A 24966-nucleotide genomic window follows, 5' to 3' on the forward strand; every position below is an offset into this window, starting at 1 on the left:
CTGTTCTATAGTATGAAACATTCTTATCAACTTGCATGATCGTATATATATTGTCAGTTCAAAACCAGCGCTATACATTGTTCTGACCCCGACGGGTCTTACGTTTATTTCCTACGTTTTGAAGTAGTCATAATGTTGTGAAAAAACAGTACGTCAAGAACATTTTACAATTGAAAAATACTCTTTCAGTGTTCGATATTTGAGTTAATTCTGAACAATCGAAAGAACAGTTGACGAGTGTAATTACGGTAAATAGAAAGTGTATATTAAATTTTCTCTCGAGTCAAATTTCTATTTTCCGGTGTCTGTTTGTAAATTAATAATACGCCTCTTACATAAGCGTTTAAAACGAAATAATCTTCTAGAAAAGTTTAATTTTATTAGATCCTTAGTTACCATAAAGATACAAATTATATATTTTCAAGATGCAACAGCATTTATCATTGCCAATGGATGTTTCTTTTTCTTTGTTATCGACCAGTCTTCCGACATGATATTTTAACCATTTTTCATTATTTTCTTTCCTCATTATTGAAAGTAAACTGCAATCCAATCGTTCTATAATAGGCAAACATTTGTCTGTGTGTGCTATGTCTTGTCAAAATTATATACTTGTCTTATTGTTTCTAGTGCATTAATCGATAATGCAGCAGTTAACACGGGTCATAATGTTATCAAACAAACAAAATACGAATATCTATACTAATTTCATTTTTCTGTTACAGGGGCGTAAAAATGTATATTTTTACGAGTACTTTTGCTTTAATAGCATTAGGTAAGATTATGTTCATTGATGTATCTACATTTATTTTTTATAGTAAATATGTATTAATAAATGCATTTTTACAACTTATGATTTTTTGTAGGCATTTCTTGCATCGAGGCTGTCAAGGCTCCAACATTTAGTAATGCTTATACGGTTAAAGGAACTTTATATATCCCATATGCTGAAATCCGTGAACCATTTTATGCATGGTACGATGATACAAGTGGTTCTAGTAGGATTGATTACTATGGAGGTACGATAAATTGATTTGTTTTCTTACGATTGCTTATGCATTGCTTGTGTAAGGTACCAAACTAGTCAAAATGACCCATTCGTAATTTTTAATAAAACCTGTAAAAAATTTACTCAATTGAATTTTTGGAAATTTACAGACACAATTTACACTATAACTGTCGGTAGTGCTAGTGTTAAAGAACTGAATCTACACATTATTCTATAAATTAATATTGTCAAATCGTGCGTCAGTCATTGGATGAAATCACATAAAAATGATTCATCTTGAAACACTATATTTTTAAATGAGAAGTTAATTTATATTTTGCTTAATCAGGAATGGTGAAGACTTTTCAATTATCGCATAAGGGGTCCTATGGAAGCAGTATAAAGCTTGCTCCTATCACTACAGAAGCGACTACCAACCTTGAAACGTGCCTAGAAGTAAATGGCACTAAAAATATGAAAATTCGAACTCAAGCCATTGTTCCTGACACAACTGGAATGGAGGTGAAATAACATTTCACCATTCTTTGTGTGTACTTAAAATTTAATTTTATTATAGAATGTTATTAAACTATTATACAGTGTATTGGAGAGGAAGAAGTCAATGGAAAGTTATGTGAAAAATGGAGGCTTGAACAGGAAGTTGGTGGAAAAGTAAACAAGTATACTCTTTGGATACAATATAAGGTAAAAAATATTAAGTTTTGCTGATTTCAATGTACATTCATATGGTGCATAATAGTGTTAGAACATTGTTGCAACGTTAAAGCTATATTTGCAACATTGCAGCATTGTTCTTATGCAATATTGCATTAAAATATTTTGGAAATATTTTAGCAACATTATAAAGCAATTATAATTTTGAAGTATATATTATAGTATAATGCATGAGAAGTAAATAGGATGGGTAATAAATGTAACTGTTTATTTAATCATTTTAAACTTAATTATAGAAGTCACCGCGTGCACCCAATATGAAAGAACCGATTCCAGTGAAATATGAAATGAAAGGATTTAACAGTCTCTTAGGGTCCCACTATGATCATTACTATTTAGACTACGATTGGTACTCCTTTGATAAACCCAGTTCTGAAGTTTTTGAAATTGGAAAAAGTACATCAAATTTATTATATTCGTTAATGTAAATTTTAAATGGTTATGTACTAATTGTAAAACATTCGTATGAACAGATTTCACATGCCTTGGTTTTCCTGGCCCTGGAGACAAGCACATATATACATTCAATCCTATGCGTGAATTCATCCATAATTACGATATTCATGTAAACGATGCATTTGACGATTTCAAAAAAAATCATGATAAGAAATATACAGACGCGATGGAACATTTGAAGCGTAAAGAAATATTCAGACAAAATTTAAGGTATGCGTTACATTTGCGCATAATGTCGGTTTTTCAACTAATATTGTATCATATAATTACAGGTTTATTCATTCTACCAATCGAGCTAATAAGGGTTACCAGTTAGTTGTTAATCATTTGGTAGATCGCACTGACTTAGAGTTAAAGGCTTTACGCGGTAAGCAATATACTGGCGGCTACAATGGTGGCCAAGCATTCCCTTACGACATCGAAAAAGAACAGGCAGACATTCCAGCTTCTCTAGACTGGAGACTTTATGGTGCTGTTACTCCTGTTAAAGGTCTGTGTTAAAACTACTTAAAGACGATAATGTCGATGATGGTTCCAAATTAATGAGAAATTCTTTGAACGGTATAGATCAATCCGTTTGTGGATCCTGTTGGAGTTTTGGTACGACTGGTGCCGTGGAGGGAGCATACTATATGAAATATGGTAAACTAGAGCGTTTGTCTCAACAGGTAAGGAAACTTGAATCGTAATAAATATTGTATATAAATATAATGTATTTTATTACGTTATTGCACAATTATAGTCTCTTATCGATTGTTCATGGGGTTTTGGAAATAATGGCTGTGATGGTGGTGAAGACTTCCGAGCATATAAATGGATCATGAAACACGGTCTACCCACCGAAGATGATTACGGTGGTTATATTGGACAAGTAAGTAATGTACTGCTAATTGTGAAAATAATAATGAACAATTTTGGAGTTAAACATAGTTTTCACAAGTTAAAAGGAAAATTAATGAAGTTTTATATGTTTCTTTATAGGATGGTTATTGTCATATAGATAATGTTCCGAAAATGGCCAATATTACGGGTTTCGTGAATGTTACACCAAACAATCCTAATGCTTTAAAACTTGCCATCGCAAAACATGGACCAATTTCAGTTGCAATTGACGCTTCTCATAAAACATTTTCGTTCTATTCTCACGGTGTATATTATGATTCAACTTGTGGTCAGTACATGTAACACACATTTTTACTATTGTTTCTAAATTAGTTCCATTGATGCAAATAAAATTTTGTTTACAGATAATACTGAGCAGTCGTTGGATCACGCTGTGTTGGCTGTTGGTTATGGTAAATTAAACGGAAAGAACTACTGGTTGATTAAAAATTCATGGTCCACCTATTGGGGTAACGATGGTTATGTTCTTATGTCTCAAGATCGGAATAATTGTGGAGTAATGACAACTCCAACATACGTTACTATGTAAGAAAAAACAAATTATACTGTTTTTATGTTCGTTTAAGAATAAGTTCTTAAAAAGTTGGTTGTATATTTTTTTTTAAATGTATCATTTAATCGTAAGGAAATATATTGCGAAGTGAGAAGAAAATATAAATAAAATAATTTTCCAAGTAATATTGTGTACTAAGTACAAATAGCATAATCACGTGTAAAGTTGATTCCCTTGGAATGTACAAAAATAAGCGTTGTATAAACATAAACAAAATGGTTTTTATTGAAAATCCGTAGCAGTTGAAAGCAACTTTATAATTGTTTTCATATCAGTGTTACTAAGAACATTCGTACAACAAAGGACGCACAGACACTGAGATGCTTTTTTATATAGAAATTCAATAAACTACAAAAATGAATTACGCAATCATCGAGATATGCTAGTTTGCAAAGCAATGCCGGTTACTCAATACAGAAAGCATAAACAAATATAAACATATATACTGGAAAGTCTCTATGATCAATATTTAAGTATTGCTTATTGTGCTGGAATGCCTGACATTGGAATCATAATAACAATTACTTATAAAAATATATGTAATTTTAGTAGGCACAGTTTACGTGATATAATTTTTTTAAATTGATGTCAAATTAATACAGACATTGAAAATAGGATTTACATCGCTGTGCGTTCAATATAAAATTGAATATACAATGAAAGGATTGTTCCATAAAATTAGAACAAATGTGCTGAAAATTAAATAAAATAGTGATCTAAAATTTGTATGCTGATATTACAACGTTCCTTCTACACCAGTCAACTTATTTTAATACATATACTCGCAGTATCTCGTTTGATCATTGTAATACATTGATTTAACTGAAAGGTACAATTGAACCAATAAACCTCTTCTAAACGTGTAAATAATGTATAAAAAAAGAACATCAAACGTCAATTAGGGATGTATTTTGCCAAAAGAAAATTGACAATTTAAATTAATCTCATTATTCAATATGAATTTCTTCCTTTTACATTGTCAATTTGGTTGTTCGAGTCGCTTCATAAATATGAATTTCTTATCGATTGATACACCGTTGGTGATACAAACATCACAAGTGTGGTTTTTATTCAAAAACTTATTTATGCACTCGGCATTAGGTTCTTAATAATAATTTTACAACTTGTGCAAACTTTTGTGCTATTAAATGTACCAAGTAATTAAAATTATTTTACAAATCAACATGACAAATTTGTTTTACATAATCTGTACTGCTTTGTTGTTACTTCGAAGTAAAGAATAAATAATTGGTATGTTGTTTAGCATCATGAAGTAGGCATATAAATAAATTGAAAAATGTAAAAAAATAATGCGAATTATCGTAAAAAGAAAAACCCGTTCTTGTTGGATATATGATTTGCACAATACGTATTTATATTTTTGTCAATCGTCTTCTGCAAATGTTTTCTTAACGAATACACGATACATTTTAAAAACTTATATAAAGAGATTTTACAGTTATTCAACGTTAACTTTGGTTATCATTTATTAATCTTATCTCTCCCTTTTAATAATTAAAATTTTAATTATACAACCTACTCTCGTACACCTTGAAAATATTATTTACGCGTTCCTAATACTCTCGTGAACTTATCAATTTTAACGGCATCACCTATAAATTGCTATTTCCATTAGGTTAATTCGAAATAGTTGAAATTTTGAAGAAGTCTCTAATCGCGTTATGATATGGATGATTCAAATATACAGGTTGAGACACAAATTAGTCCCCACGATTTTTCAGCCCCTTTCGATGGTATGACAAAAAAATGTTTCTTATCGAAATTAATCAGTATTTAACCGTCAAGAAATTGCAATTGCTTAAATTTAAAAACAAATTGATTTTCGATAAAAAAATTAAGGTCACTGTTATATTTTTAAATGGAACTGGGTACTTGTAACTTCATAGTATTGTAGACGACGTTGAGACGAATTCAGCGACCCACTAAACTATGACCTTTAAGTGACATTGAAAGAAAAATTGCCATGAATCGATTGTCACAATATTTAAAATTATTCAGCGATACACAGCACCAAGATCTCGGATTTAGTCGCAAATAAAAGTCTTGCGACAGTAAGTATAGAATAAATGAGCGTTCGTAATGTTTACGTCTAAATGTGAGGCCTTGATATTATGTATCGCCGAATAATTTTAAATATTGTGGCAATCGATTCATGACAATTTATCTTTCAATGTAACCTAAAAGTCATAGTTTAGTAGGTCGTTGAATTCGTCTCAACGTCGTCTACAATACTATAAAGTTAAAAATACCTAGCTTCGTTTAACAATATAACACCTTAATTTTTTTTATCGAAAATCAATTTGTTTTTAAATTTAAGCAACTGTAATTTCTTGACGGTTAAATTCTAATTAATTTCGATATGAAACATGTATTTGTCAGACCATCGAAAGGGGCTGAAAAACCGTGGGAACTAATTTGTGTCTCAATCTGTGTATGAACTTTAGTATTCTTAGTAATATGTGATACGGACGAACAAATTAAGTGTTAAGAATGCATAATGTTTCAGTTGAATATCCCTATAACATAATTAATAAAAAAACGCGACTATAATTTTTACCAACTGTCCATGAGAAAGTATCTGCTTTTAATATGGTTTATTATGTTTATTAGTATCATAATGTAATTAAATAATCGAATTAAACTGTATCACAATATTCATATAAAACTTTCTTAAGAGATTTCGAAACAACGTCGATCGAAATAGTTGAACTAACGGAGTTACACATACTACCGCGCCTATGAATCTAATTTCTTTTCCGACCAATTTTATATTACCTATATGTTTGTAAAGGAGGAAATGCAATAATGCGTTTAAGTACACAAAAAACGATACGCACAATATTCAACGAACCTTCGTTTCATCAATCAATAATCGTGTCGGATGAATGATCGAAAGCGTGCAGGAATGAATTGGAAATGTTCATATTATACATAAATCTTTAATTTTCAATTTCTTTCACTCATTTTTTTTTGTTTTGTTTTTACTTTCATCGTATATCACTTGTGGACTCTGTTCCGATCGGTCGTGTTTCAACGATCGATCAATAGCCATAAACGATAAAACCGTGTATGACGATTTCGGAGGAACAGTCGATCCTCGATTCACATATTACGATCGATAAATAGTAAGTAGGAATGTTAAAATGTTCACTCGATGGTAGCGCCCATTTACCATCATTATCGACAGAGTAAAGAATATAGAAATAGACATATCTCGGTTAAGTATCCGTACGACTAATTGCAAGTGTCCTTCGTTGGACATATTTTTTAATCTGTCCCGTCATTCCCCCTCCAGGTTTGTAAATGTACTCTGATTAAAGAAATCCCATCTCTAAGGCGTTATATAGCGACCGCATGTCCGAGTGACTGTTTATTCTCCAGAATGGGAAATTGTGAGCACGTGCCGCTGTTTCTTCGTCACAATCATCTCCTATCACCACGTATGTACATCTTCGACCAAACCGTGCGTTCACTCTTCCAAAGCAGCTTTCCTTTCCTAAAAAACAGTGACATAATTTATATGTATACATACAGGATTTTAATGGGAGATTCTAGGAGCCAAAATAAGACGAAAATCAAGAATACCAATTTGTCGATTGAGCCTTTGTTAAAAAGTTATTAACGTTTAAAGTTTCGCCTGTAGAACGACAATCTTCGAACAACTGCGTGCGCATGATAGTGGTTCCTATTCAGCGTGAGAAACTCTACTTACCGACATACCGACAGTCTTTACAGTTTTGTGAACGAGAACCACTATCGCGCGTGCGCAGCTGTACGCAGATTGCCTATCTACAGGCGGGGCTTTAAACGTTAATAACTTTTTAACGAAGCCTCGATCAACAAATTAGTATTCTTGATTTTCGTTTTATTTTGATCTCCAGAATCTTCCATTAAAATTTTTCCCAGGGTTGACCGAACACCCTGTACTGTCCTCCGCTCACTTGAAGTCCCGCGAGACGGCACAGGGGCAAGGGGAGTCGGACCGCCCATTTATCTGTCTTGCTCACTTGCTCTCAGGCAGTCCACATGTGTGTGTAACTGCCGCGACGAATAGCGAGCTAGAGACCAATGTGTGCGTGGGAATACGTGTGCCCCTTCTACTTCTCCCGCATTCCTTCCGCGGGACTTCAAGTGAGCGGAGGACAGTACAATTGTTGCACTATCATTTCGGTTCTTATCATAACTGTTTTTAAATCTCCGGTTTCCATAGAGCTTACCGATTCTCGAGGCAGAATAAATATTCTCGATTGGGAATATTCCACCGATCCCAAAAAGTAACACTTTCGAAAGGGCTGGTACCAGTTGCGTGCTGGTCACCAGAATGTTAATGCAGTGACTCCTTTTATTGATGAGACTCAGACATTTCACAGCGGATGTTAACCAGTTATCGGTCAACACTTCGATCTCCGACCGCAACTGCAACCACTGTTCCTGCTTCGCCGCCCCCAATAAGCCGCCAACGTTGTTCCGGTAATTGCTGTAAATTTCTTTTATCTTGCGATATCGGAAGGCCAGTTTTCGCATCCAGTCGACGCCACCTCTGACACCGGAAGCCAGGCATATGCCGTTGTTCGTGGACGCGCATTGAAAACCATCAGTAGCGAAATTGTAAGAAGACAGGTCCTGCCCGTTATCGTCCGACGACACATCGTCGATGTGCACTTGATCACAATCCTACGAAACAAATTTATGTTGCTTCTTCTTACTGTTTTGATGACGGTTCTAAGTACACTATTTTAACACTTTTACTGCCACACGAACCATATATGGTAGGCTGATAATCATAATAGCGTAAGTTCAAATATTGGAAACTTATATTAGGCCAGTTTTCAAAGGACCCTGCACAGATCTTATGGAAAATGGCACCCGGTTAAATTAGCTGAACTTTTGATATGATGTTTATGATGTCTTGATGAAAAGTTCCAATCGGCTCAAGCTTGAAAATTGAACAGTTCCTGAGATACAGGGGATCAAAAGTCAATAATAGTGCACCTTATTCCAGATTACCATGTTTGAGCATATCTGAGTGTAAGAAGCACTGTTGTACTCTGTCCATTTATTTGACCCCTTAAAACTCAGTAATTGTACTGTGGGCCCTTAAATATTACCCCTTGACCCCCTGACCCTCTGACTCCCATTCAGGAGTCCAAACAAAAAAACGCCAAAAAGGTAAAAAATGGTTCTCTTTTTCATTGTACAAACATGAAGCATCGTCGACATTAGCATTACCCAGTGTGCACCACGAGGAGGTTGCTTTTTAGGAGGAGGAGGTTTTTATAGTTCTCTCTATTCGACCATACGAATCTCAACATTCATATAGCCTTGATGGTCTCTATCAGTGGCATCTCTGGTCGCATTTAGAAGATTGCCATCCGAATATTTGACATGCCTTTGATGACGAGCAAATCCTAAAAACCTTAAGGGGCCATTCTACCTTGTAGGCACGAAAAATACATGTTCCTTTGTGATTTTTTTTTGCGGGCTATTAAAGAGCGATTAATTCCGTGTTTTGTAGATACATTTATTATATATTTAGCTATATTTACGAATTTTTGCAACGCATAATATCTATTGATTACGCTGTTTTTATTGATCAACAAACAACAGTTTTTTAGAAACGGCGCCCGACTGCGTATGTGATATCTTGCGAACAAGTTATCCGAAATCCAAAAACTAACGATATTCTTAATATAGATGAGTGTGGTTATAGTATGAACTAGGATCTTTTCAAAAGAACAAAAAATGGCAAAATGGCAGTTATTTTATGAAAAAATACTGAATATTTTCATATATTCGGCTGCCTTTTTGTTAATAAAAGAAAAAGTATTGCAAATATCGCAATTATCCTAGTTCATGCTATAGGGAGACTAGTTCTAAAGATACTGTATAAATTTCCTGTTGATATCTTGAATAGTTTTTCTGTTATCGCATACGCAGTGCCGAAAAATGCAGTTTCGAGAAAAACAGCTTTAAAGTTTCACGTCCAGTTGTTATATTTCAGTAGGCTATAACTTCGTTAGTTTTCCGAATTTCAATTTAATATTTGATAGATATATTTTCGAGACTACATACTAAAAGACGATGCAAAAGAAAATTCGATTTTTTTAATCCCACAAAGTAGAAGGACAACTTAAAGTTTTACGTCCATTTATATATCCCTGCGCGTGGTACATTACAGCAGGCTATAACTTCGTTAGTTTTCCGAATTTCAATTTAATATTTCATAGATATATTTTCGAGACTACATACTAAAAAACAATGCAAAAAAAAATTCGATTTTTTTAATCCCACAAAGTAGAAGGGCCCCTTAAAACACTTGCAATATGTGCGCGTATACCCAATCTTTTGTCACCGGATTGATAGATGCACTAGTAACCATTTGTTACTTCCTCTTCTAGTTCCAGTTCATTTTTTGGGAATGTGAGAAATAAGAACTTGATGCTTGGTACGATTCCATAATCGTGAATAAACTTTTAGTCTTCTAAGGCTGTTATCTACCAACCAAGTGTCAATTTGCGCTAATAGAGAGCATCAAGACAATATGAATGTTGAGATTGTTATGGACAAATAGAGAGAACTATAAAAATGGCCCTTTTCAGGGCCACATGGTATGCAAAATTCGATCGAGCTACCTCCTCGTGGTGCACACTGGGTAATGCTAATGTCGACGGTACTTCATGTTTGTGCAAATTACCTTTTTTGACGTTTTTTTATTTTTACTCCTGAATGGGAGTCAGAGGGTCAGGTGGTCAAGGGGTAATATTTAAGGGCCCACAGGGTCACAACAGTGCTTCTTACACTCAAATATGCTCAAATGTGGTAGTCTAGAATAAGCCGTACTATTATTGACTTTTGACCCCCTTGTATCTCGGAAACTGTTCAATTTACGAGCTTGGGGCCCATTGGAACTTTTCATCAAGACATCATAAGCTACATCAGACCAAACGTTCAGCTAATTTAACCGGGTGCCATTTTCCATAAGATCTGTATGGGGGTCCTTTCACGCCCTTGGCCACATATGTGGACATTTAGTTTTTTTTTTTATAATTACAGTTACTGTTAATAATAAATAGACAAAAAAAATTTGTCCCTGAAGAGGTTAAAGGCACGGTAAATTAAAATATAACTTCATTTTTCACCGAAACAAAATATAACACTCTGCAGTATATGGAACAATAAGAATTGGTACAAAAATAAAAACTGATTAAGAAGCTGTTAAGTCATGGTTTTATTTTGATTTTCGTTGATTCAGGTAGCTTGAAAGACCATGTAATTTCCCTTAACACTATATCTAATCTAAAACTTTTTTTTTTATTATTGAAAATGGTACTTCTGGGATTAAATAACCGGGCTCGACGTAGGACCGACTGAAACGAAATACGATATCGAGTTCAGCTCGATATAGAACTGCGAAGGGTTAACAAACGGATTCGAACGGTGGAGCATTTACCTCGACATCGTTGAAAAAGAAATGAGTATCGGCCAAATTGAATATCATTTCCTCCATCCTGTACGCCGCTTGGGCCAGAAGGCTGGGATCCTTACGGTGCTTCGTTGCAAACTGACCGGTGAGCAACGAGTGAAACACAATTATGGTTTCGTCAAGGTCCCAGATGAATATCCGGTCAGGACCGGCTTCTGTCGTGTCCGCAGAACCTATACTGTTTCCACTTCCGCTTTGGCGTCTTCCGCGTCTGCAAGGTTTCGCCGTCGCCCCTGAAACATGTTCATTCGAGGCATCATCTCACATATCCACCTCGAACCAACCAATTATATCATTTCACAGACCTCGATCGTTCTAAACATTATTAAAGACCGTATTGTTCCTTTTAATCAGAGAGCCACAAACATTTCGCAAAATAAACGCAATTTATTAACTCCGTGGATGAAAACTATTTTTGAGCGCAAAAATCGTATCCATCTTGTTTTCCAATTTAGTATTTGTAATTTAATGCTACACGTGTTTCTGTTTCGCAATAATATAACACGTAAATCGTATACAACGTTTGCGTCCATCATTTTACATAGTGGTAAAGAAAGTATGTACAAAAATGCTACAATATCATCGGTTTTGGGAGGTTTGGGGTTCTGAGCCCTTAGGTTCCCCAGAAAATTCAATAACGAAAAATCGATCCTTCCCGTAAAAATGTGTCCGTAAATCTTTGTCTGCTTAATCTTTTTTGGAATAATGTTTTTGAGACTCAATGATGAATCTGTAAAAAAAAAGTCATCTCTCATCTGAATTTACCAGACTGCTCCCTTAACCCTCTATAAACCAGAGTCACTCTAAAGTCACATACCTACATTTATTAATATTGATCTAATCCTCAATATGTATCAAGTAAAGTATCAAAGCAATAGTATGACCTACAATCAGTATAGAACAACTATTTTACAATATCTCACACTAGGACGAGTACCAGTTGAAAATTTACCTTTAAATTTATATCTCGTTATTAGTATTTATCAATGATTATATCGAATATATTTTTTTTCCAGAAGCCAAACGTAATTACAGAGGGTTAAGTGGAGTCGCTGACAACAGGCGGAAGTTGTCGCGCGGCCGTCGAAGAGTCAGAAGAGCAATTTTATTACGAAATGCGATTGGACGAGATTAGAGAACGTATTTCGAAGCAAAAAAAAAAAAAAGAAAAAAAAAGAAAAAAAAGAAATGAAGATATAAAATCACACGTACGAATCGTGTTACCTTCGATGTTTGCGGTTTCCCGTGCGGTAAGATCGCTGGCATCGTGAGTTGTTGCGTCCAACGTGAGCACAGACTTCGTCGAATCTTTTTACAAAGAACGAAGCTGTTACTGACAAATCATAATTGAAAGTAAATCGTAATTATCGCGACGGCGTATAACAGCGCGCAGGAAATGTCTGCCGCTCGATTGTACGAGAGCGACGAATAAACAAACTGAATATAATGCCGCGTGATCGAGTACAAATTACGGTAGCGTCTTTGAAAACATTTTGTGGAGAACCTCGAGCGAGAATTGTTGCCTCTTCTCTTACATGGGCGAGTGCTCACATTGTTTTATTTTTTTTCTTTCTTTCTCAACAGACGAAGCGAAATAAAAAGAATCACGTACGCTGCAAATAGAAATAGATCGATGGGAACGTTACCAGCAAAATTCAGGTTCCCGATGTTAAACGAGGCGGGCGACGCGTGATAACCGTGCATAGGGTAATATCCGGAATACTGTAATGGTACCCTGTCGTTTCCATACAAACTGCTGCTGTAGGCAGAGTAATCTAACTTCTGAAAAGAAACAGAACGAACATGGAATGGTAACGAGAATGATGCGTAAGTTGAGTTACGTTAATAACTGTTCTATCGACGCTAACCAGGTAATCGTATATGTAACGTGTTACGGGCTGGTTTTAACATTTACGGGCATCGATTACACATATCTTTATTAAAAATCGTTATGTTAACGGTCGAATTAAACAGTTTTTCTTTTAATTACAAGCTATATCCTACAACGCGACGCATGACTTCTCATAAGTAAATTTTTTCTTATCGTATTGTAGGAGACAAATTCAGAACGCACATTACACAATATTTTTATTAACACATTATTAAATCTATAGTGGTGGAAATGAGTACATTTAGCTTTTCGTCGAATTTTGCTTGCAGACAGTGTAAACATATTTGGCACCGAAGAGATTATCGAATGTAAACATGGAACGTTGTTTGGAAGGAATTGCAACTATAAAACTCTAATTCTATATTTACGTTCAGTAATCTAATTTCACAAGCGATGATCCTGAAATACTACAACGGATTACTGCATTCTCCACTTGTAAGGTAAAAAACTGTTTCTGTTACTCGATACTTGATTGATAATAATTTCATGTTAATAAAATCGTTTTTTCTAAACCATTTAATCTCTACTTTTATTTGTCTTCATGAATCAAGTGTATGTATAGTTTCCCAGTATTGTGTTGATGAGATTATGTATAAGTGTATTGCAGAGTCAAACACTTTTGGATAAATTGTAAATGTACGAAATTAATATATTAAGAAAAATCAATCGTGGTGTCGGAGAATCCTAAAAACCGCAGAAAAGGAATCACTAACACCGGAATAAAAATGGTGGAGAGAAGTCGTATCCCCCAACTTCTCGTTTCCGTTTTTCCTTGATACGTATGTACGTTTAGGGGCTCGAGATCGAACAGTGTAAAGTGTATAGTCACAGTGACACAGTAAATTGGAGTTTTGATTGAATTTAAATTTGTTGCGAGATTACCGTTGAAAAATAGTTCGTCAAGCAAGCCAGAACGGAGTCGAACACGCTAACCGTGGATTGATTTTGACAAAGGAAGCCCAGGTAACGAGAAGATGGAAAAAGATTACTACCAGGGGCACGGACGCTGGGTTTCGAGCCCGGAATTTTCGGGGATTAGGCCAGTCTGGCCACATTCCCGATATTAATAATTCCTTTTATCCTACAGCCACGGAGAATCTTCCGACACGCATTGTTTGATCACTGATATGGTCAAATGCGTCTTCCTAAGACAAATGAAACACGCTACAGTTTTTAACGCACGATGAAATGTTTACGAAACTTTGTTCACGCTTGTGAGACTCGGTGCGACCGAGGGCGGCCTGTAAACATTCCCGATAAAACATCGCACGGTGATTAAAACGTAACACGCGTAAATCACCCTATAACGTTTAACGAGTACCTGAGAGGAGGATGATATATTCTGGGCTACGTTGGGGAAGTTAGCCGTTCCGCTATTGTACGTAGCGTAGGTGGAGTACTGAGTCATGGAGCTTGGTGTGGTGTACGGGGTCAAGTAAGAATTTTGCAAGCTCGAGGTGTTCTTCCCGGTGGTGACTGATCCGTAGGGAGGCGAGTTGTATAAACTGTTAACAGAAAATTAACGTGTCGATGACCGTATATTAAACAACTTTCGAACTGCACTCATACAGTGGTGTCCGGATATATGGCAACGATCTATTCCCTATCAATTCCTGGTACCGGCGACACGAGCCAGGTCTCGTCGTTATCTACAGTCGCCGCGGAATGTATGTCGACACGTCTCAAAAGAGCATATTTTCTATTTCAAATCAATAATTTAGAAATTAATCGAAAGTATACAGAGTGTAAACGGTAACTTTGGCAAAAATCATAGGGTAAGTAGAGGCCCCATAGGCAAGTATTTTAAGCATGGGAACCCGTGTCCGGAAATGCACCAGTAAAAAATTACGACGATCTTTAACTTCGGTCTTTAGCGCCTGATGGATAGAAAATCCATCGTACTGGAAACTGTTTCTTTTGATGTGGGTCAGTCGTGTAGGTGACAAAGATGACAAACATTGTAAGTTTTACGATGAACAACGTAAACATTTAATGAAATCATGGTCAAGAAACAATAAACTAAAAAAAGTTTGCCTACCCATCAGGCGCGAAAGACCAAAATTAAAGATCGCCGTAATTCTTTACTGGTGCATTTCCGGACACGGGTTCCCATGCTCAAAATACTTGCCTATGGGACCTCTACTTACCCTATGATTTTTGCCAAAGTTATCGTTTATACCCTGTATATCAGGTATGTTATTTAATATAATACAAACTAGTACGTGTAGCACCAAAAAGGACATAAAGTTTATAATAATGACAGAAAAAATTAAATAACTTTTTTATCGATTGCGGAAAGTATGTTGACAGTATTGAAAGATTCGCAATTGAGTGTATACTTAACGATAAAACAACATAATTAATATGAAGTTTGATACCCTTTGTTTCTTATGACCTCTTCGAGTCTTCTAGGCATACTTTTAAACAATTTATTTATAATATTTTCATCGATACCGTTCCAAGCATTGAGTAGTGCTTGTTTAAAAACAGATTTATTATTTCGAAATTTCTCACTTACATTTCGATCTAAGTGATCCCACAGATGTTCAATTAAATTCAGGCCATGGTAACAATTGAATATCATTTTCATTGAAATATTTCGTCGCTAGTTTACATTTATATTTGCTGGTATATTCCTTGCTGGAAGATATAATCACCGTGAATGTTCATTTGTAGTATCGAATCTTGTAAATTCTGTTGCAAAATATTTACATATCCTGCTCCTGTTAATATCCCGTCTATAAAGCGTAAATTGCCAACACCATTTGCAGAAAAACACCCCCAAACGCATACCGATCTCCCACCATGCTTTACCGTAGGCGTTATCACTGTTGATTTAAAGCATCCACCTTGCTTTCTCCACGCATATTTCCTTCTGCTACAACATCGAAGTTCAAATTTTGATTCGTCACTGAATATAACCTTCTTCCAGAAATCTGGTGATTTATTTTTAAACTGTTTCGCGAACGTTAAACGTTTTTATAGCATTAATTTTAGATACGAATGGTCGTTTGATTGATATTCGTCCTGCGAATCCTGCTTCTTTTATGCGTGCACGAATTTGTGTTTCTTGAATAAGTAGATTTAAATCAAATTTCAACTGTTTGGCCGAAACAAAGGGGTTTTCCTTCGCTTCTCGTACAATCACCCGATCCTGTTTACGAGTTGTCTTTCGAGGACGTTCAGATTTTGGTTGATTTTCTGCAGTTCCATTCTGTTCCAATCTATGTACTATTTTCCGAACACCTTTTCCAGAAATGTTGAAATCAACAGCAATTTTTCTTATAGAATCTCCTCTTATTCTTCAGCTAAATATTTGTGACCTTTCTGCAGGCGTGAGTTCTCTAGTTTTCGGCACTATAAAGCAATGTTTATAATTTAAAGCGGTATTATATGTAGGATATCGTTCAACATTGAGAAAAAAACAAATAAATCGTTAATTAACACCTATTGTACAAATATATTATAACAAAATAAGCTCAAAATTGCGTGTCAACTTACTTCCCGCGTGAGCGTTTATGCAAACTTAAAACTATACGTCTGTTATTTACAGTTTCCTGAACTAAACTGAACAATAAGCTGGTAGAAGTAAACAATAAGTGATATATAAGTTCAGAGCCTGGAAAAAAATGTAAACACTTGGACTTTCATTAGAAATACATACTTCCGAAACATGTCAACATACATTAAATTTATTAATTTTACAATACATTAAAGATTAAATGCCAGAGTATCGGGCAGAACGAATCTAGTGCAATTATAAAACTCTTTCATTATCGAATTTTTGTTAATAAAAATTTTGATATACTAATAAAACCTCTCCGATCAAAGTGAAACCGAACGCGACCCGATTTGAAACATATTTTTATTTATTTAGCAAGTAAAAAAATAAATTGTAATTATGTACTTGTTAAATAAGTATATATGTAAGTACGATACAAATTATGTCGTATTTGGTATTGTTTTAATCGAAGAAATGTAACGAACGTGTTTAAAAAATAACGAAAAGAAATTATTGATACGATCGTTGGTCATATATCCGGGCACCACTATATTTCCATTAATTTCACATTTAAATCTGGAAACATGAAAGCTTTACCTAAGGGGCCGCAATAATTGCGAGTTTTTTTAAAAATAGGGTAACTGATTAATCGAATGGTTAAGAAAAAATAAAATGTTGCGTCCCCCCAGAAATTATTTAAAACAATCGTTTTTATCATTGATCTTATTTCAACATTTGATGAATTAAAATAAGTAGAATTATTAGATATCTTTTCATTCGTCGAACGAACTCAGTTCGTCGTTGCGCTATAATATAATATATAATAGTGTTCTAGCGAGTACTAGGATTCTTTTATTATATGAATTTAAGTTCTAGTGAAATGAAGCAATTGTATTGTATAAGTAGGTATTGTAAGTGTGTACAGTGGACATTGTAATATTAAAGTAGCTATAGAAAGTTTCATATTTATGCGTAAAAAAGTATCAGAATAAAAATTTTGAATGTATTAGATGTCTGGTTTTGGAAATATCTATATTCTGATACATGAAACGACACCTTTCGCTGCTGAATAAATATATTTCATTTTTTAGTTATTCGACAAAAATTAATGAGTTCTTTTATCCAAAATAAAATTTTAAATAATTGTTTATTCATAAAAAAAAACACACACCCCATTATCGAATTTTCTTAGTTGCATATTAATAAAATACTTAAATTATCAAATTCTTCTCACGTTACAGAATCGTAGACTCGAGTTTTGAATCATTTGCATCAGTAACAATTGCATCTGTAGATCTAGAAATATTTCAAGTCGCGAGAGACTGAACTAACATTAAATTGCATTATATTAATCAATTCTGCATACTTAAGAAACAAAGTATCATAAAACAAGAGAAGGAAAGTAAATTTAGAAACTATAGTAATTAAGGTTGCCAGGCATGCTCCTTTTTCCGGGATACGACACATTTCTTTTAATGATTTCTGTGGAGGAATTATTTTTAATCATCTCAAGTACGGTGGTAACTGAAAGACAAAAAGAAAAATATTTGATCATTTCTCAGCGTCCGTACCCCAAAAATCAAGTTCCTGATTTGGCACCCCTAATTGCGCCCAATGCGTTGACACGTTAAACGCTATGACGGTATCCAATTTAAATATAATACTTCAGAAATCATATGATATTAACAAATATGTTTACACTTTTTAAGTGGAATTTTATTGAAAATTTCAAACGGGAATACAGGTTTTCGGTTCGTTGCCCTTTGCTGATACGCAGACGCATTTTCTGTATTCACAATGGACCGTATCCTGATTGAAAAGCGGGAAAAAATTGGCTACGCGTTTAACGTGTTAAATGATCGCAAATGAGATATTTCCATCAAGTTTGTCGGCGAAGTTCGCGGAAGAAAATTCTTTCGAGCATAAGATACGTGCCTGTTATAATATTGATTAGCTCCGTACAATGAACTGTAGTCAGCCTTTTCCATGGAATCCGGATATTCTTGCTCCTTTTCCTCCGCATTCTCGTCGATGTACAATTCCCCGCCGGGTACGCTGTCGTTCTCGGGGCAGTCTTGCACCTCGTTCTTGACTTCCGTCTCTGCCAGTATGATCAAAACGTTTCACGTTCACACGTTTTTTGTTACGACTTCGCTTCTCTTTTTTTTTTAATCAAAGAACAACGATTAACATATACTTCATATCTTCCACCGAGAGTTAATAATTTTTCTGACTCGAGTACGATTATTTTCAAACGCAAACATATGGAAAGGATGGGATGCTTCATGATTTTTCACTCACAATGTTAGGTGATATAACATTAAACAGCAGGAGCGTCGCAGTTTTCATTGTGCAAAAGAGGCTCGTGCTTCTCGAAAAGAAGATAAAATGGCTGAATTACAACGTTTTGAGGAAGAGGAAGATCTGTTCCATGACCTTGGAATCGCAGATTAACAAAAAACCGCGGTAAGTTAAAATGAATTACGATTTTTTCACGATTTTTCTGTTACTCAAACTTTAAACGCGTTTTTCTCGAAACTGATTACTCGATCTTTATGAAACTGGGCATATATATTCTATAAATAATTGGCCTCGGCATGACGAGCTCCGATTTCTTTATTTTTTATTTAAAACATTGTTATTAACAATTGTTCGTAACCAAAAATCCGGCTTTTTTTTCAAACCTATGCCATTTTTGCAATTTTGAAAATTTTAATAAAAGAAGAACGTCATGCTGAGCATTTTTGCATAAACTAACTATTCCATTTTGATTTTTTTACATTGTACACTGCACGGCGAATTTACAGAATGCCATTTTCAAGCCATCGTTGCACCATTGTTATTAACAATTAAAATTTATAAAAAATATTTTTCTTTACATTATAACGTTAATGAATGATACTTCAAATTTTAAATGAATCTGCGCGTTACATTTTTCAAAAAAAATTCTTGAAAAACAGACCATTTACACGAAGCCCCTTAAGCAGAAAGTCAGTTCTAACCGAAGAACCGAAACAAGCTATTTCGAATTATTGATTTTTCGAGTTAAGGAAGGTTCAACTAATCCTAAAAAATAACATCCCAGGAAGGAAATGGTTGCAAGGTTTTGCTAGAATTAGAATTTTAAGATTTATCGTAGGTCTTCCAAATCTCTTTTGATGTTTCTGCTTTCTAGAAATAGTTTGAGAGAAATAGTTTAACGAGCAACGAATAAATAATTATCGTTTATCGGTGGTTCGAGGTTCGTGCTTGGATCAGAATTTTGCCCGTCTCTGTCGTCAAGTTCCCCCCCGTGAACGGAAGGAATGCACGGGGGTGTATGATTTCGCCATGAATGTCGACTCGTAATTAATTTCGAAAACAATAAGTCTGTTGGTTGTGATTCTATCGAGTGTTCTGTCTAGACGATAGGCGCATCGGCCAGAAGTTTCTCGTTACATTCAATTTGCTCATGGAGGGATCCGGAAAATACAGACGGAAACCTTTCAAAGCATCGAATTTAAACTGTTTTATTGGGAGGTCCGGTTTCAGTTATTATTTTCAGCAAAATGTCGTTCTACCTTAAACGGCTTATGCGCGTTTTTTTTTTTTTTGTTTAACGAAAAGCGTATGGTACGCGAGCTTCTCGCGCCACTAATTGTATCAGGCGATCGCACAGTGTGTCCAGCAATGGACAAAAATCAAAAAACTAAAGTCCATGTTTTATAAATTCTTATATCCCAAAATGTTTTTACCAATTTGTTGTGGAAAATTGCAATTTTCGGTGCATTTTCTTGAACATGTGCCATTTACCGAAAATTTCTGTTTTTAATTTGATTTTTGCAAGTACCTTCCAAACTGCTAAACAATCTTTTTACAATATTAACAATTGGTCCCAATTTTTTATGTTAAATGTTTATCAACTTTGAATCGAGTTTAAAAAAAAATACCTCGATGATTTTTTGCATATTAATTTAGGACACATTAAACTTTAATTCAACGCCAATTTACGCTGCTCGAATTTGCCAGAAACAGAGAATTACTGATACCTGCTTCGAATCAGAATCGGAATTAATCTAATAAAAAAATGTTCTTTTATTTATTTACAAGATAAAAAATTATATCTGTACCTATTTTATATTTTAATTAAAAAGGAATAAAGGAAAAACATTAGACATTAGATATTTAAGCGTATTTACACCATTGCAACGGTTTAGTGATAAGATAATAATTACGTACTTGCATGTTAAATCTAAAGTTTCTAGATCCATTTACGAAAATAAGGCAACTTTAATGCGAAATGAGTGTATCATTTGAACTAAGTATCAGATAAATCCGACCATGAACAAACTAAGTGTCCCATATAAACGTTGCAACCCCTTTTCACCCCTTCAGAGGTTGAATTTTTTAAAATGTCGAAACAGGTGTTTGATTAACTATATCAAAGAGCATTAAGACCAAGTTTCAAGTAAATCCAACCACAAATAAAATATTCCTCATACAAACGTTGCAACCCCTTTCCACCCCCTTGGGGGTTGAATTTCGGAATATCCTTTCTTATTCCTTGTATAGATCATAAAGGAAACCTCTGTGCAAAACTTGAGCTTTTTATGTCCAAGAGCTTAGCCTGGGCGTTGATAAGTCAGTTCGTCAGACCTTTCATTTTATATACATATAGATAGATAAGAGAAGTGTTAATTTTCATGAAGGAGAAAAATTAAATTACTTTCGGAACAACCCAATATTTCAAGACTCTGCCATAGATTATGGACCGCGTGAACGATAGACAGGAACTTTATTTACCATTGTTTGTGGTTCGAGGGTGCTGTACCGTGGCCTCTGACGACGAAGACACGTTGCCAGCATTGTCTAAAACCCCTGCTGGTTTCGTCGGGTCATTGTCTTCGGTTAACATATCACTCTGCCTGAAACAAGAGAGCGTGAAACAGCGATTTATCAGTCGTTCGAGGTGTCCGTTGGCGTTTGTTAACGCATTCACCGACCAACCGACTTCCATAAGAATTTCGTTTGGGTTATCGCAGGTTCTTTCAGGGACGGATCTGGAAGTCTCTAAACGTACCTTTTTATCAAAATTTCTTTGTAATTCAATATTTATTATTTATCCGTGCAAACACCAAAGAAAAGTAAGATTATATAAATCTTGGTAAAATTCATCCCTGTGCCCGTAACGCGTTAATTCTCGTGGTGGTCACTGGTGACCGTCGCACAGTGGGGTATTTGGGGCACGATTAATCTCGTTTTAGCAGTGTTCGAATAACCAGAAATCGGATCTTCTTCTTCGATACAATTATTCCTAGCTACGACGGCGTTCAACTTGAAGACATTTCTTTATTATTTACTTATCCTCAGAAGGGATGTGTTATATGGGTTTAAAACGATGAAAGTCATAGTAACAAAAATGGAACTGAGTACATCTACAATTGTGTAGAAATGAGAGGAAAAGTCAGACGGTATCTCAAGTTTTCACGAACGCGTGAACCACTAAACCTTGACAACCACTTAGCTCATCCTCATCGTTGCGGGGACAATCTTAAATAACGATTGGTACTCGTCTTTCCCGTTTAGCGCGTTCATTATCGTAGCAAGTCCTCCGGCGGGCTTCGGATCTATTTTGTCCCAAATTCGAATTTCTTCACAAGGTTACAAATCGAAATTCTTTACATATTATTATCGTTTACTTTCACGAGTTCGTGTACCACTATCATTCGGTGAAAACTGAAACAATTAAGAGTCTGAAGCAAACTGTTTCCACGGGTCAAAATGGACCCGGAGTCCCATGCGCGAAGGAGGTTTTTTTTTTTTAATTGTTTGCGATCCTGTCGACGGATTAATACCTTCGTTTTTTCCAGGACTTGGCGAAACTGTTACGATTCCTGACTCCGGCGGTTCATTTTCGAGAGAAAGAGGTCTGTTTAGTTGGGATCCGGGCAACGGAAAAGGGTTAGCGTTCCGAGCCAGGTTCATTATTGTCTGCCAATTGCGTGTCGAAGAGGTGGAGTGACCAGATGGGTAGGCGTACACCAGGAACCTTCGAGAACAGCCAATGAAACCTCCTTTCACGACGTTTTACATTATGTATTCTTTATGTTGCCAAGTCACTATCTGTCCGTGCTCCGCCCTTATCCGCGCGTATACTCGTGTGCTGGGCACTATAGAACGAAAAAGAAGCTGTTGCATAAGGGTCCTTTCACACCAGCGACATCGTAACTATACACCGTGCGCGAGATTAGATTCCGATCTACTGCGCTGGACGTACAGCGACTCTTATTAGGTCTGCAAATTAATTTTCTTCTATGGTAATTTTAATGTGTATTTATAATTAGCCAAATTGGATTTTAAGTATCAAGATGATCACCATTGATATTTATGTTTCTAAAAAAAGAGGGGGCTACGAGTCTCGAGTACAACCACAAATTTTTCTGAATAATATTTGATTGCTCTTTTCTCGAGAAACAAAATAGATATATGTATCTATTTATTAACATAGAAAATTTGTAAAATTTTACACTTCATCAGTTTACAATATCGTCGGAATTTACATTTTAAATTGAAAGGGCCATGAAATTTGTATGTGCTCATAATCAGTTCATGATTGGATAGTATTAATAGTTGTGGTGAAAAATGCAGAGACTTGCTGCGTTTCGTCTCGGATTTCCTAATTGGGCAGATCGATAAGACTTATTATTGTAGACTCAGATTTTCATGTAAGGCTATTGGTTGTTTAAACAATTTGTTCGAACTAATCATGTACTGATAAACTTTCTAATAATTAGAGATTGTTCTACAAATGATTAATAACGTCACGTGTAAGGCAGAATTTGTTGGATGAATCTAATTGATGGGTTCCATTAGTGGATCCCAGACGAAACGCAATAATACTGCTCTTTGTACAAAAAATACAGTATTGTTCGATTTTTAATGACAGTATCAAGTGGTTATATTTTATGGGGAAAAGGAAGGCAAAGATCGAAAAAACGTCTCGTTATTTATTATTTTAATATCTCTATTTTCGAATTAAAGAATTGCTTGTAGTCATTATGATTAATACATAATAGATTTTTTGATCAATGGGTGGGAGGGGGGCCTCAAGCCCCCTGTAGCTCTCCCCTGCCACTGACAATCAGTATCTATCAGGTTGGATTAGTCGCAGTGGAATAATAGTTTGACCACCATGCTTTAAATTAATCCTGTATTCTGACGAAATTACAAGCGCGAAGCAGTTAGAAGAAAAATATTAGTTTAGAGTTTACAGTACTTACACGCTAGAAAGCGTTCATAGGAATTTAATTGAAAGATCAAGATTATACTCGAGTTCATCGCTCCCAAATGAAATATATTCGTGAATTGAAATAATTCTAGTAACTGTCTTAAATTGTCAAATTAATTTTATCTATTAAGTATCGCCAATCGACATGAAGTATTGAGTTTAATATAAAAGTAGAGATACCATAATGAACATACAAAATAAGACTTGAATTTGAACAAACTGAATAAGTTGATTGAACAATGACACAATAAAATCACGTATGCATGATAGGGACCCATAAGCCCGTTGAGACGATCGTATATTCTATTTTAGTCGTCTCAATGACCGTAACCTAAACAAAAAGTATGTTGATTGCCTGGAAAAAAGTAACCAGCAATTAAATATTTTTATTACTCTGTACGAGTCAGATGATGAAGAATTAAAAATTATATATACAGGGTGTTTCTGGGGGCCAAAATAAGACGAAAATCAAAGATACTAATTTGTTGATTAAAGCTTCGTTAAAAAGTTATAGAAACATTTCCGCCAACGCATTAGATTTTCGTTAAAAAATTTTTGTCTCGAAAGTGCGTAGGATTTCGGGTGTATGCCTATTCACAAAAAATGATTGCACTTGACCCCCGCAACCGAAAATATTTTTTCCAGAACGATCTGAAATTTTTTCTTTTCGTCGAAAAATTTAGGCACCCGATATTTCTTAAAAATTCGTTTTTCATTTTTAATAAATTCGTTTGACGCTCTACAGAAAAGTTGTTTAACACTTTTTTGTAGGTATCCCTGAACTCTACATCCTCCCAAAATTTCAATCCAATATATTCATTATTCTAGGAGTTACGGCCGTTTGAAATTAGACCATTTTTATGGGTTTTTTTTTCACGTTACGGGATTAAAGAACAACTTTTCGAATATTCTCGGAATTTCTACATATTCTCCACTAAAATACGCGTTGTTTGCATTCTGAAAAATTAAAATCGTCCAATCCGTTCAGAAGTTATGACATTTTAAAGATTCGCATGATATTTCGGGGAACCATTTCTGGCGTCACATTCGATTTTCGGTAACGAATTTTTTTCTCGAAAGTGCGTAGGATTTCGGGTGTATGTCTATTCACCAAAAATGATTGCACTTGACCCCCGCAACCGAAAATATTTTTTCCCGAACGATTTG

The 24966-nt window shown here is 35.1% G+C and overlaps 2 protein-coding genes across 7 annotated transcripts in view; one reads left to right on the plus strand and one right to left on the minus strand.

Annotated features, from left to right (window-relative positions):
* Positions 1 to 12253, plus strand: LOC122397144 (digestive cysteine proteinase 1). 2 transcript variants are annotated; one of them, XM_043396064.1, is made up of 13 exons: positions 1 to 248; positions 726 to 775; positions 867 to 1019; positions 1338 to 1510; positions 1589 to 1693; positions 1960 to 2119; positions 2197 to 2389; positions 2452 to 2669; positions 2747 to 2847; positions 2922 to 3050; positions 3161 to 3350; positions 3427 to 3607; positions 12156 to 12253. In XM_043396064.1, the coding sequence occupies exons 2-13, from the start codon at positions 736 to 738 to the stop codon at positions 12166 to 12168; spliced, it is 1656 nt and encodes a 551-aa protein (XP_043251999.1). In that variant the 5' UTR covers positions 1 to 248; positions 726 to 735; the 3' UTR covers positions 12169 to 12253. The 2 variants fall into 2 exon arrangements, with proteins under 2 accessions (XP_043251999.1, XP_043252001.1); XM_043396066.1 differs by lacking the exon at positions 12156 to 12253 and having other exon boundaries at positions 3427 to 3788.
* LOC122397145 (eyes absent homolog 4) overlaps positions 3937 to 24966 on the minus strand; it is a 26073-nt gene continuing 5043 nt past the window's right edge. Inside the window, exons 2-10 of one of the 5 annotated variants that reach the window (XM_043396068.1) lie at positions 22367 to 22681; positions 21315 to 21436; positions 18468 to 18633; positions 14352 to 14535; positions 12786 to 12921; positions 12352 to 12447; positions 11107 to 11372; positions 7874 to 8330; positions 3937 to 7152 (exon numbers count right to left, since the gene is read on the minus strand). In XM_043396068.1, the coding sequence (XP_043252003.1) occupies positions 6971 to 7152; positions 7874 to 8330; positions 11107 to 11372; positions 12352 to 12447; positions 12786 to 12921; positions 14352 to 14535; positions 18468 to 18633; positions 21315 to 21426 (1599 nt within the window). In that variant the 5' untranslated portion in view covers positions 21427 to 21436; positions 22367 to 22681 and the 3' untranslated portion in view covers positions 3937 to 6970. Of the gene's footprint in view, positions 7153 to 7873; positions 8331 to 11106; positions 11373 to 12351; positions 12448 to 12785; positions 12922 to 14351; positions 14536 to 18467; positions 18692 to 21314; positions 21439 to 22366; positions 22682 to 24966 lie in introns of those variants that run through there. The other 4 variants (XM_043396069.1, XM_043396067.1, XM_043396071.1 and 1 more) reach the window with 4 other exon arrangements.

Source organism: Colletes gigas, unplaced genomic scaffold, assembly GCF_013123115.1.
Source record: "Colletes gigas isolate AHSC1104 unplaced genomic scaffold, ASM1312311v1 Colletes_gigas_Sc00009, whole genome shotgun sequence".
NCBI classification, from domain to species: domain Eukaryota; kingdom Metazoa; phylum Arthropoda; class Insecta; order Hymenoptera; family Colletidae; genus Colletes; species Colletes gigas.

What these genes read in the sequence shown, in the direction of transcription:
- LOC122397144 (XM_043396064.1), top strand. Translation starts at nt 736, where the DNA reads ATGTATATTTTTACGAGTACTTTTGCTTTAATAGCATTAG. An exon ending in CTGACACAACTGGAATGGAG is followed by an intron (nt 1,511 to 1,588) that starts GTGAAATAACAT and finishes ACTATTATACAG; the next exon opens with TGTATTGGAGAGGAAGAAGT. An exon ending in AGTTTTTGAAATTGGAAAAA is followed by an intron (nt 2,120 to 2,196) that starts GTACATCAAATT and finishes TCGTATGAACAG; the next exon opens with ATTTCACATGCCTTGGTTTT.